The sequence below is a fragment of the Populus euphratica genome, unplaced genomic scaffold (genome assembly GCF_000495115.2).
Source record: "Populus euphratica unplaced genomic scaffold, PopEup_1.0 scaffold1547.1, whole genome shotgun sequence".
Lineage (NCBI taxonomy): Eukaryota > Viridiplantae > Streptophyta > Magnoliopsida > Malpighiales > Salicaceae > Populus > Populus euphratica.
The window spans coordinates 1,750-16,729 of NW_011501416.1; the positions used below are offsets into that span (position 1 = coordinate 1,750).

At 32.8% G+C, this 14,980-nt stretch overlaps 1 protein-coding gene across 1 annotated transcript; it reads left to right on the forward strand.

The window, feature by feature from the left end:
• Window positions 1-7,610: 7,610 nt before the first annotated feature.
• On the forward strand, window positions 7,611-9,810 carry LOC105117861 (protein FEZ-like). The gene is made up of 3 exons (XM_011015639.1): window positions 7,611-8,051; window positions 8,462-8,763; window positions 8,891-9,810. The coding sequence occupies exons 1-3, from the start codon at window positions 7,871-7,873 to the stop codon at window positions 9,605-9,607; spliced, it is 1,200 nt and encodes a 399-aa protein (XP_011013941.1). The 5' UTR covers window positions 7,611-7,870; the 3' UTR covers window positions 9,608-9,810.
• The last annotated feature ends 5,170 nt before the right edge of the window (window positions 9,811-14,980 follow it).

Below are 14,980 nucleotides of genomic sequence, written 5' to 3' on the forward strand. Positions count from 1 at the left end.
AAGAAGAAGAAGAAGCTGAGAACTTTGAGATGGAATATTAATATAAGGATTAAACAATGATAATAACAAATGTCAAGGTTAGAGGTTCTAGTAATGGTATGTCAAACAAGTATAGTATAAACTTTTATTATTCAATTGGAAACCACACATAAAGGAGGTTCCAATCAGATTATAGATTGTTAACATGATTACATTAGTCATCTTATTCGATTAATGCTAATACTTGTAAATCTCGTCAAGCATTCATGATTATAACTTACGTTAACAATAAATCAAGTTCCTTTCATAGCTCAGGTGTTAGTTATACCATACAGTATGAACTATGAAAGTGCCAAGCATTTGTTGTACCAAGTGTTATATAACATAAATCAAGATTAGTCATTTAACAAGCAAGGTATTAAAGAGTGAACAAGATAACAAATACAAAACATGTTAGTATCAAACATTAAAGTCCATATTAAGTTTACATTATACTTATTCTTACACCATTAATGTAACCTTTTCACCTTGACATAATAAACTTAGCTAGACATAATGAAAGAAAGAAAAATAAATAAATAAAATAAGAACATAAATAAGATAAGAGTTAACTAAGTAAAGAAAAGGAAATAAAAGACGTAAACTTGATATTAATGAAAGTAAAGCATAAACATTACAAAAAATACAAAGAGAGAAAGCAAGAGGATGATCTTGATCTAGAAACCAAGATGCTTAAATGCATGGCAAATGCCTCCTTTTATAGGCCAAAATTGGAAACTATTGATTTGATGACTAATTGATGAGTAGGTGACCAACTCTTGACTTGGTGGCAATCTTTATCTTCTCTTGCTTGCCCAAAACGTCATTGATAACGTCAAAATTGGAGCCACTTGAAAACATAAAAGTTGTAGGAAATTGTCTCAGCTTTCTTGTGTAAACAATTTAGGTCATTTGGACTTCTAGAACTTCAGATATTTTCGGACCTTTTTGTTGTTGTTACAATTTGGACTTGAAAATGGTCTTTTTAGGTCTTGGGCATATGAAAGTTGTAGGCCTATGTCTTACCTTTCCATCCATATAAAGTAGACCTAAATCTGAGATCTACAGCTTCAGATATGACCCAATTATCGAACAGTGTTCCGGTTTAGATTGCACCGACATCTCTTTTCTAAGTTTGGCCATCTCTTTGTCCTTTCAATTTTAGTTCTTAAATTCATCAATTAATCCTTTCATTTATGTGATAGGCCTGCATTTAAAATGAACATTTATCATAAATTAAGGAATCTTATATTATTAGATATATTATTATAAAACATGCTTTAATAATATGCACTTTTAAGTACTTCAAGTGCAAAATGATGACATAAAACCTTGATAAAAAATGCACTTTTAAGTACTAATCAACTTACCTGATAATCGGACCTTTACTTCAATCAACCAACAAATATCTTCAGAAATTCCATAATTCATTAACAACCTCAATCTTGCACATCTAGCATGGTAAAGTTTTGTAATTGTATTTGGAGGCAGAGCGGGAAAATACTTTTTAAATTTTTCAAGATTAGTGTCCATTTTCAAATGAGAATTAGAAGAGAGATTCAAAGAATTGCACAAATATATACATAGATATCAGTTATTATGGGAAACTAAAAGAATCGACTTAAGTCACGGAGTACCGTTGTCCGCTATTTAACTGGGATGAGAGAAACTAGCAAAAATCACTCAAAAAAAAATACAAAAACAATGTGCGAAAAATAAAATAATGAACCTTTATCTACAAGATCATTCAAACCAGTTGATTTGTTTTCATTAGAAAAATTATCAAAGTAAGCTTTCAAACGATGTCCATTTTCCTTAAAAACATTGTCATTCATTGAATTCTCAATATCAAAGACCCCATAAGGATACATATGTTTCTTAATAAATGGACTACCCCATCTTGATCTTAGCTCTTTAGGGAATAAAGGGAGTTGATAATTATAAAACAAAACTTTTTTACTAGTATCAACTTTTTGATAATTTTCACAAGTTTTGCAGAATGCATGCATGTCATTAAACATGGTGGGCCAATAAAATCCATTTTGAAATATTTTTGCAGCTGTCTTTTTTGACAAAAAATAACTCCCACAAGTTTCAGAATGACAAAGTTTAATGACACTACTTACCTTATTGTCAGGAATGAATCTTTGAAATATTTGATGAGGATAATATTTGAATAAGTTAGGGTCATCCCAATAAAAGTTCTTCACTTCATTCAAAAACTTTTCTTTGTCTCGGGTACTCCAATCAGCTGGTAAATCTCCTAAAACAACAAAATTGATATTTTTATCATACCAAGGCATTGGACTAAGAGAAAGTAAGGATTCGTTAGAAAAGTAATCATCGATTGGTGTGATGTCAGATGTCGAATTTGTTGTCACTGTTGACAAAAGATTCGCATCAATATTTTCGGTGCTTTTTTCATCCATGATTTCTTCCTCAAAATAAATCATTTACAAATCTTCAGATCCATCCAACTCATTTTTACTTAAAGTAGATTCAAGTTGATCATAAATTAATTCATCAATATGATCTACTTCTTGTAAATCATTATCATCTCTAGGTTGCTTGCAAATGTTGAAAATATTCATCTCCAATGTCATGTTTTCAAATGATAGCTTCATCAATTCATTCCTCCAATTAATTAATATGTTAAAAGTTGCAAGAAATGGACGTCCTAAAATAATAGGAAATGAATTACATGCTTCAACAGGTTCTGTGTCCAAGATAACAAAATCCATAAGATAAATGAATTTATCGACTTGTACTAACACATCTTCGACTATTCCTCTAGGCACTTTTACAGATCTATCGGCAAGTAAAAGAGTTACAAAAGTTGGTTTTAACTCACCTAGATTGAGACTTTGGAAAATTAAATATGGAAGTAAATTCACATTGGCTCCAAGATCAAGTAAGGCTTTTTCAATTTTATTTTCTCCAATAAAACAATAAATTATAGAACAACCAGGGTCTTTATATTTCAAAGCATTATTGTTCTGAAGAATAACACTTACTTGTTCGGCAAAAAAGGTTTTCTTTTTCACATTCAGTTTCCTCTTTACTATGCATGGATCTTTCAAAATTTTAGTATAGGAAATACCTATTTAATAGCATCCAGCAAAGGTATATTGGTCATGGCATGAGGAAATGGAAGTGTTGGCAGGGAATCAGTCGTTTCTTTGTAATTTTCAGATTTAACCCCTTCCTTACCCTTAGAGATTGACTCATCATCTCTCACAAGGTTCAAGAGTGGGTTTTTTAATAACCTTACCACTACGAAGAGTAGTGACTGATTTGACTTGATCCATGTGTTGACTTTCGGAACTACTTGTATTTGCATTGTATTGACCCTTGGGATTTTGTTGTGGTTGAGATAGAAACTTACCTTTCTCTTGGAAAATGAGAGCAAATGTCAATTTTGCAAGAGTATCTTTAAAATCTGTCATGTTTTGAGCAAGTTGAGTATTGATTGTCTCTTGTTTCTTAATGAATGCATGCAATGTTTCCTCAAGATTTCTTCTAGGAGGTGGAGCATAAGGAGGTGCATATCCATGAGAATTTTAGAAATTATGGTGTGCTTGAAATGGTGGTTGTGAAGTTTGTACATTGATATTATCACTCTTCCAACTAAAATTTGGGTGATTTCTCCAACAAGGGTTGTATGTTTGCGAGTATGGGTTGTGGTTGGCCCTTTGGAAACTGTTTAAAGCATGAGCTTGTTCATAGAGACATTCCTTAAAAGAAGGCAAGGTTGGACTATTATGGGTTGAGTGTTCATTTGTTTCACATATTTGATATATAATGTTTTTAACAGATTTTAATTGAGCACTCTTTTTCAATTCTAGTGCCTTAACTTTTTTAGCTAAAGATGCAAACTTAGCTTGGAGGTCATTATCTTCCCTAAAGTTGTACATACCTCTACTAGATGTATGAGGTTGAGTTTTACTCAGTACCTTATAAGTACCCACGGTATCCTAATTTTGAGCATTTTCAGTTAACAAGTCTAAGTACTCAATTGCTTCATCAAGGTCTTTATCTTCAAAAGCTCCATTGCATATCAATTCAACCATTTGCCTATCTCTAGGTGTTAACCCTTTATAAAAATATGAAACCAATCGCCATGTTTCAAAACCATGATGAGGGCAAGTATTAAACCAATCGTCTCCTCTTTCTTATGTAAAAAATTCAGCTCATTTGGACTTCTAGAACTCCATATATGGGCCAAACACTAAACAGTGCTCGGGCTGGAAGACAGATTCCGACTTCTTTGTTGTTGCTCTAATTTGGACTTGCAAAATGGTCTTTTTAAATCTTGGGCTCCATATGAAAGTTGTAGGCTTATGTCTTACCTTTCCATCCATATAAATTGGACCTAAATCTGAGATCTACAGCTCCAGATATGACCCAATTACCGAATAGTGTTTCGGTATGGACTACACCGGCATCTCTTTTTTAAGTTTGACCATCTCTTTGTCCTTTCTATTTCAGTTCTTAAATTCATCAATCAATCCTTTCATTTATGTGATAGACCTACATTTAAAATGAACATTTACCATAAATTAAAGGTATCTTATAGTATTAGATATATTATTATAAAATATGCTTTAGTTAAGGAGTTATTGATATTTCAAGTGCAAAAATGATGATATAAAACCTTGATAAAAATGCACTTTTAAGTATTAATCACTTGTTAAATGACTAATCTAGATTTATGTTGTATAATACTTGGTACAACAAATACTTGGCATTTTTATAGCCCATATTGTATGGTATAACCGACACTTGACTTATGAAAGTAACTTGATTTGTTATTAATATAAGTTATAATTATGAATGCCTGACAAAATTTACAACTAACAAAATTTACAAGTATTAGAATTATTCGAATAAGATAATTAAAGATAATTTACAAAATTGTTATCTTGTTAACAATTTATAATTTGATTGGAACCTCCTTTGTGTATGGTTTCTAATTGAATAATAAAAGTTTATACTATACTTGTTTGATATACCATTAGTGGATCCTTTAACCTTGACATTTGTTGTTATCATTATTTAATCCATATGTTAATATTTCATCTCAAAGTTCTCATCAACTTGTTCTTCTTCTTCTTTATTATTATTATTATTGTTATTATTGTTATTATTGTTGTTGTTATTGTTGTTGCTATATTATTGTTATCTATAATTTATATAATTAACCTCCATGTAATTCGACCCCGGTTTTACCGAGTTATTTATTACTTCGACACTCTTGTACTTGAAAAAAAACATCAATTTTTTTATCGTGTCAAATAGTTTTATTGTGCTTTAAAAAAATAATAAAAAAAGAACTTTACCTACAATAATTCAAGTAATAATAAGTGAATATTGTGAGAAGATTAAAATATCTTCATCAAGGCCATTTGATTTTTTTAGAAGAGCAAAATGATAATCACATTGTATTCATGAATAGTAAAATATGTCTCAACAATTTTTTCATTAAAATAATATTTTTTGTTCATTAAAAAACTAGATTTTTCTTTATCAACTTCATAATAACAAAAAAATCATAATAAAAAAATAAAAAATTCTTAGAATGCAAAGTTTACAAAATCTTGATTTTAAAGATAATAGTCATTTTACTATATAAAAAAATAAAATGAAAAAAAAACCACTTTAATGTCTTATCTAATTTTATTTTTTTAAAGAGTAAATGTATTATTCCACATTGCTTTAAAGAAATAGAAAGACATCTCTACCTCTAATTAATTCATTAATGATCAATAAATTTTATTAAAAGATTAAAATACTCCCGAAACCATGACCATTGATTTTTTTAGAAGGAAAAACGGTAATTACATCATACAAATTAACAGTAAACTTTATCATACAGTAATTTTTTTTTTTAATGTTTGTTGATAAGTAATCTTTTTTTTTTTTTTTTAAGTAATCTTGATTTTTTTTTTTTTTTTAGATTAACGTGGGTGTCCGGGCCAGCTTGCGCGCACCACGACTAATCCCACGGGCCCTGAAGTTAACGACCATGTAAGCCTCCAGTGGCCATCATATGAGTAACCAAGGACTCGAACCTGAGACTACAGAGGGAGCAAACCCCTTAGTCCCAAGTCTTTACCACTTGGCCACCACCAGAGGGAGCAAACCCCTTAGTCCCAAGTCTTTACTACTTGGCCACCACCTAAGTAATCTTGATTTTAGTAAAGGTTGTAGGAAGAGTACCACTGCCAATACATGTAGCAATATTGTTTTATAAGAAAATGATACAGGAAAACTTTTCAGGGATATATGGAAATTGCTGCTATATGAGCTTATTGTTTTATATCATGTCTTACCTTTATTTTCTTTTCGTTACATTAATAATGGTGTCGAGGTATTTACTTTACTACAAAATGACAAAATCTGTACCGCTATCATGCGTCCTTCCAATTATTTAAAGTAACGAGAATCCCCTTTTGTTTTTCCAATCAAATTCACTTGAGAAAAATGTTCGCTTACAGCCACGAATTATATACACAAGCTAAAGACAATTAAAACAAAAAGGAAAAATATTATTTATTATCAAATGAGCTATTTTCAAGAAAGAGCTCCTATATTTTTTAGAAATGTATATATAGTTAAATTCTGAATTTCATCATGTAAACAAGCTACAATGGAGTTGCTTTGGAGCTCTTTCTTAGTTTAGTGGATTCAATATGCATACTCATGAGCTACCCTGAAAATTAAGGATATTGGCGATGGGTATGTCCTCTCAAAGTGTCAAATAATTATTTACTGATTTTTTAATTAGGTTAAGTTAGCCCAGTTGGGAACCCTTTCCATATTATTTTAGTTAATAACCCATTTGAGGAATCTCCATATATAAAATCCAAACCTAGCAGCTATGACAAATCACATGTTCATGATATGTAGCAGAAAGAATGGAATGGAAGGTCTAAGAAAGAATGGAAAGGGAATTTTTTTGATCCAAGGGAAACCAAAATAGATAATTTTTCTCAGGAGAATTTGCAGAGAATCTCGTAGATTGAATTAAATATAAATTTAAACTTTTTTGTATTGTTGGAACCTGGTCCATCCAGAGACCTCTCCCAATAATTTAAAGAAAAAACAAATTCAAGCTATGAATACGTTTATAAAGTGAAAAAAAAAAAAAAAAAGAAGCATAACATTGGGAGCTTGGTTTGTCATTTTGTCTTTGATTTGTTGAAGATAAAATGAAGAGCTTTTGTTAATCCAAGAAGAGTGAAAACAACTTGGTTTACATATCTCAAAAGACTGCTATTTTTGTAGTCTCTTGAGATCCTTAAATTGGATTTAAGAGAGAGCAAGTTAAGAGGTGGCTCCATTAAAAACCACAATTTCCTTTTAACAAGTCGTGAGCTTAAATAGCTATAGCTCAGCTCGAATATTTCTTACAAAGTCATCGTGATTGTCGCAGAAACACACTCTCCATTGCAGTCATCCTCAAATGGCGGCCTAAGCTTCGGAGGCAGAACCCTTCTCAGGAAGCATATAGAATTTGGTTTTTAATTAAGTAAAAACTCAAGTACTTCTCTTCTGTTTACTTGTAGCTCTCTTTTAAGTTTCATGTTCCTCACAGCTTGAGGTAGCTCCACTCCTACGTACTGTTACAATAAACAGTTTCTGAGATTATCAATATTGGGTTTGGATTAGTTTCTCCAACAGCTTCTCCAATTTCAAGATTTAAGAACACGATTAAACCTACTTCTCCTACTTAGGTTCACTTCATATTTAGATTCAAGTACTGCATCTAATTATTTTCTCCACCTCACCTCTCCCTAGATTTAGTGTGTTACTTCAAGGTCAAGGTTTAGAAAGAAGTGAGAGGAGGAAGATGGACGAGAAGAATGATGTTGACAAGATTGATGATGTGATGTTGCCTGGATTTCGGTTTCATCCAACTGATGAAGAGCTAGTTGGGTTCTATCTCAAAAGAAAGATACAGCAGCGATCTCTTCCTATTGAGCTGATTAAGCAAGTTGATATTTATAAATATGATCCCTGGGATCTTCCAAGTAAGGAACGGATCACTTAACAATTTTCTTCATTTTCTTTCTTTTGGCAACTGGTTTGATTTAGGGCTGAGTAATTAGTTTTTGCATGCATGTAAAACAAACTTGTTTTCCTCTCCCTTTTCGTCAGTGTAGGAAATTTCCTTGCTTCTTTCTTCTGAAAGCATATCTAGTCCGTAAGTTAAGGTGCTTTCATTTGAATGCTTTTCATGTTTGGAAGATTCTTTTGTCAAGCTTTCATTAGGAAGCAAACAAAATTTCAGCATCATGATTTTAACTTGTAAACTTTTAAATAAATATTACTATGACATTATTGTATACTTTATGCCAAGCTTGGCATATGGAGTAGTTCATTCTAAATATTTCAACTTATTTATTAAGTAGTTTCTTGATCTCCTTTTTTCTACAAGAAGAGCTGGCAACTACAGGGGAGAAAGAGTTGTACTTTTACTGCCCAAGGGACCGTAAATACAGGAACAGTGCAAGGCCAAATCGAGTTACGGGAGCTGGGTTTTGGAAGGCGACTGGAACAGACCGTCCCATTTATTCCTCTGATGGCAGCAAGTGCATAGGTTTGAAGAAGTCTCTGGTGTTCTACAGAGGGAGAGCAGCTAAAGGGATCAAAACTGACTGGATGATGCACGAGTTTCGGCTACCTTCTCTTACGGAACCATCACCACCAAAGAAGCTCCTAGACAAAAGCCTTCCTGCAAATGTAATGCTATGCGTGCTTCAGTACTGTACTCCAAATTATTTACTGTTCACTTTCTTCTCGATAAGAAACGACAACTACTACTACTACTAATAATAATAATAATAATATTTTTCTCCTATGATTGTAGGATGCGTGGGCTATTTGTAGGATATTCAAGAAAACCAATTCCATGGCACAAAGAGCTCTTTCTCACTCTTGGGTCTCTCCATTACCAGACACTACTGCTTCTGATTTATTTGCTCAAGGGGCACAATTCCCTCAGCTCTGTTCAGAGAACATGTCTTGCGTAACTGAAATAGGATCAAGTTTCCATATAGGCTCCAGTAGTGACTTTCAGCAGGCCTCTTCTGCTAGTTTCTCTGTTCTAGACATACCCTCTTACAAACCTATTAATCCCGCAGTCTATAAATCATATCTATGCCCTGTATCAAATGGTGACCTTTCCAACAACTTCTTATGTTCACAACTCGATATTTCTGGTCCCATAAAGGCTACAGATGATGCTCATTCCATGCTCTTGAACCCTGCCTTGATAGGTGAAGCAGGTAAAACTTCTGAGAGCATAGAATATGAAGGGTCACAGCAGCAGTTCAATGGATTCTCGATCAATTTGCTACAAGAAATGCAAGCTAATACGGGTACAGGAGATGATGAGGCAGGTTTTAGGAAGAATCGAAGTTCAATTCATGAAAATAACCTGGTGGGGACTATTCGATCGATTGGATTTCCCTTCGGCTTGCCTTCACACTTGGCTGATGCGTGGAAGTCTAATCTGGTATGGGATTCACCATCCTGCCTCAGAGAGATGTCCGCCACTTATTCCACAAACAAATGTAATACTTAAATCCTCTAATAATACGCGGAAGAATTATGGGATTTAGGTAGCATTTTTAATTTCTCTAGAATAGTTTCCAAATATATTCAGGCTCTGAATGATTAGTGGAACTAATAGCTAGCCTCAGAAATGTATCTTGTGTTCTTGTTTACTGTACAGTTTTCATATTTTCCAAGTATACAACTCTAGGCTAATAAATTTATCTTATTTTATGTTCATTTCATTGTTCTTATCTCTCTCTCCCCTTTCACCTTCTTTCCCTTACTTAGCAGAGAAGTTCATCACAAATACGCTATAAAAGACAACATCATTTGATGGAACCCAGAAAGAGAATCAGACTAGATTACTAAATTGCTAAATAACTCTCCAATTTAGGTTGGAGATAACACCATGATTACAATTAAATTCTCCCCTAAACTACTTGTCCTGAAGACTTAATTAAAGGAATCAACCAAAGACTATCTCCCTAATAATCTCAACTAACCTCTAAACATACTTAAAAAAATTTCCTAACCCTACTCGTAAAGACAAGCATCTGGTTCATGACTTCCTTTTGAATAGCTCCAGCTCCAACATTAATATCCTTCTGACTCGATCTTTCCTGTTCTGCGGTCAACACATCAAGATATCTTGGATTAGGCTTCCTGAGTCTTCGGGATCTATCATTTGCCGCCCCTGGGACTTCGACCTTGCCCTCAAGGTTGAACGCGGAAAATTAATTCTCCATCGGTTTAACGGATTCCCACGGAGCTTCCTCCTTAGGCAGATATCTCCAATGAATTAATACCTCAGCTTCTAGCCTGCTCCCTTGCTTCACCCAGATATGGGCTCCAACACCAAAAACCCATCTTCAGAAACTGGTGGTGTTGTGCTTTGAGAAACCTCCCATTCTCCTATGATGACTCCACCGCTTGGGTGCTTGACTGGACAGGCAATGAAGGTATTGCTGAAGCTTCGGTTTACAACTTTCTTTTGTGCGTCGGTTTACGGATGGTATGCCAATGACCTCTTGAGTCGTGTCCCTTGCAACTTATAGAATTCTTGCCAGAAATTACTAGTAAATAAAGCACCACGATCACTAATAATAGTGTGAGGAATACCATGGAGACAAGCTACATTTTCCACATATACTTCCGCTATTTTCTTGGTTGTAAAGCGGTGGTTAACACCAATAAAGTGAGCATATTTCGTCAATTGATTCATCACCACAAATGTGGCATTCTTATCATTGGAATTAGGTAAGCCGTCTATAAAATCCATAAAGATAACCTCCCACACTTGTGATGGCACCGGTAGAGATTGCAAGAGGCGTGCAAGTGACCGAGAATCAGCCTTATTCCTTTGGCACAAGTCGCATGTTGCCAAATAATTCTGCACATCTTTCTTAATGCTATTCCAGTGAAAATCTTGAGCAATCCTCTTACATGGCCTTAGAACTCCTGAATGACCACCCGTCTTAAGAGTCATAAAACTCCTTGAGTAAACGTGGCTTCATGGTAGATTCTAGTTGAACCACTACACACCCCTTACACCATAACAAATTATCTTCACACATAGACAATCATCTTGTCAGGCTCTTCTTCTATATTATTCTTCACCTCTTGGACCCATGGATTTTCAGATGCTGCCCTTCATATTTTAGCCCACACCGTGAACTGAGGCTTGAGAGAGCCTAAAGGGTTGGTGACCCGCTTTCTCTAGACAATGAATCTACAACACTATTCTCCCTGCCAGGTCTTGCCAAGTCTGTCTATTATTTCATACTCATAACCAAGGGATTTGGTCACCCACATCAACTATTCTGGAGTAGAAACTCATTGTTCAAGGAAGAACTATAAGCTACATTATTCAGTCAGAATTTGAAATTTTCTTCCCAGGAGGTAGGGCCTCCAACAACGAATTGCTTCGACAATTGCCAGCATCTCTTTCAAATAAATAGGTCAAGCTTTTTTCCTTGGACGCAAGGCTCGACTTAAATATGCTACTGGCCGACGTTGTTGAAATAAAACAACCCCTATTTTTGCATCTTAAGCATTGGTTTCAATTACAAAGATTTCATTGAAATTAAGAATAGCCAATACTAGGGTTGTGGTCATGGCAACTTTTAGTTCTTTGAATGCCTTGTATGCCTTCTCATCCCGCTGAAATTGTCCTTTCTTCAGTAATTGTTTTAGTGGGGATGCAATAGTACCGTAATTGTGCACAAACTTACAGTAGTACCTAGCGAGTCCCAAGAATCCCGGCAACTAGGTGATATTATCAGGCCTTGGCCAATTCTTCATAGATGTAATTTTGCTTTCATCTACTTGTACTCCTTCATTAGAAATAAAATGCCCCAAATATTCCACCTTAACTTGCCCGCATGAACATTTAGAGCATTAAAAAAAAAAATTGTTGGCTTTACAAAATTTTGAAGACAACTCTAATGTGTTCTAAATGCAATGATTATATATCAAAAGTGACATTCATGGTTACTTGAACAATAATGGCGCATTAAACAATCTCAAAAGCATGACTAAATATTCATAATACCCGCTATGAGTTTGAAAAGCGATCTTGCTCATATCTGTTAGTTAAACTCGACTTTAATAATATCCAGCTTGAAGATCCAATCCTGCACGAATAATTAGTTAGCACTATAACACTTGTCAATCATATCATCCACCGTCGATATGGGATGGCGATCCTTAGCTTCATTTAATGCTCTATAATCTGTACAAAAATGTCATGCTATTAACCATGTTTTTTCTTAACTAGTTAAATTATTGAGGAAAAAGAACTATAACTATGATGGATGGTCCCACTTTTCAGCATCTTAGATACTTGGCATTCGATCTTGTTATTATAAAATGGTGCGTCCCTATAAGGGTGCACGTCGACAGCCCAGACTTATTTGTTTATAGTAATCGAGAATATGAAGAGAACAAGGGTTCAAAGATAGTAGATATTACAACTGGAACCTCAAAAAATAAGCAACGGTAATCTCAACTAGTTAGTTCAATTTATAATATATTCTAGATTTTTAATTTCAGTTAAAAGGCTAACTAATAAAAAATAAGGTAAAAAATAAAATTATAATTGACACGATTAAAAAATTGATATTTTTTTCTAAGTGTAGAAATGTTGAAGTAATAAATAACTCAACAAGATCAAGGTCGAAACACAGGAATGTTAACTATAATAATAATAATAATGATAAGATAAAGAGGTTTTTGAGATATAAGATTAATATGAGAATTAAATAATGATAAAAACAAATATCAAGATTAGAGGATCCACTAATAATATTTCAAACAAGTATACTATAAATTATTACTCAACGGGAAACCATACCCAAAGAAGGTTTTAATCAGATTAAAAATTATTAACATGATTGCATTAGTTATCTTGTTTGAATAATATTAATACTTGTAAATATTGCTAGGTATTCATGATTATAACTTATATTAATAACAAATTAAGTTCATTTCATAGCACAGGTATAGGTAATACCATAAGGTTGAGCTATAAAAGTGTCAAGTGTTTGTTGTATCAAGGTTATACAATATAAATCTAGATTAACTATTTAAGAAGCAAAGTATTAAAGTGAACACGATAATAAATACAAAATATGTTAGTATCAAACATTAATGTTCATATTTAGTTTATACTATACTTATTTTTATACTATTAGTGTAACATTTTCACTTTGATATAATAAACTTAGCTAAAAATAATAACAAAGAGAAATATAAATAAACAAAATAAAAATATAAATAAGATATAAGTTAACTAACTAAAGAAAAGGAAATGAAAGGCATACATAAGAAATTAATGAATGTAAAACTTAAGCATTACAAAAAGTATAAAGAAAGAGAACAAGAACATGATCTTGATCAGAAAATTAATATGCCTAAATGCATGAAAAATACCTTCTTTTATAGGCTAAAATTTGAAACTATTGATTTGATAACTAATTATTGAGTGGGTTGCCACATTTTAACTTAGTGACAATTCTTATCTTCTTGTCTAAACAAAACGTCATTGTTAATATCAGAACTTGAATAGACTTTTCACATGAAAGTTCTAGGAAATTATCTCAGCTTTCCAACAAAAAATTTTGGTTTTTTTGTACTTTTAGAACTTGAGATATGGCTGAACACAGAACAGTGTGTGGGTTGTAGGATAGATTCTAACTTCTCTGTTATTGCTAATATTTGAACTTCCAAGTACCAGAATTGTGTCTTGCATTCTACATGACTGTTGTAGGTCTATGTCTTAGCTTTCTAGTCATATAAACTAAATTGAAATGCAAGATCTACAGCTACAGATACGACCCAATGACTTAACAATGTTCTAGTTTGGACTAAACCAACATCTTTTTTCTAAGCTTCACCCTCTCTTTGTATTCTGAATTTCAGTAGTTAAACTCATCAATCAATCCTTTGATTTATATGATAAACCTGTATTTAAGATGAACATTTACTATAAATTAAAGGTATCTTACACTATCAAACTTGTTATTATAAAACATGCTTTAGTTAAGGAATTATTTATACTTAAAGTGCAAAATACTAATATAAAACCTTGATAAAAATGCACTTTTAAGTACTAATCAACTATGAAAGATTTCATTATGTTATAATGTATGCACATCTATTTTGGAATGTTCATATGAGCATGATGAAAGATCTACTATTATGTTATAAGGAATGTTAATTGATATGAAACATTTATACGAGTAATATGAATGGTATACATTGTGATAAAATAATTGCTAAATTATTATAGAATTTTGAATGAATATTATGATTAGCTTCGACTAATGACATCCTAAGAGGATGACCAAGACAAATTGATGATTATCTTCGACAAATAACATCTTAAGGGGATAACCAAGATGAATTGATGATTAACTTTGGTTAATGGCATCCTAGATGGATGGCTGGGTTGCATTAATGATTAGCTTCGGCTAAGGACATTTTAGATAGATAGCCAAGTTAAATATGACATCTAGCTTTGGCTAAGGGTATCCTAGATGGATTGCTGAGTTAATTATGATAATTAGCTATGGCTAATGGTATTTGTAAGAGATAACATGTTTGATCTTGTGATTAGTTTTAGTTAATGGTGACACGACAAAAAGATTAATGTCTTCTCCCAAGTGCAGGAGTGTCGAAGTAATAAATAACCCGGCAAGACCGGGGTCGAACCACAGGGAGGTTAATTGTACAAATTATAAACAACAATTATAAACAACAATAATAGCAATAATAACAACAACAATAACAATAACAATAACAACTATAATAATAATAATAATAATAATAGTAGTAGTAGTAGTAATAGTAATAGTAGTAGTAATAATAATAATAATAATAAAGAAAGAGAAGAAGAAGAAGA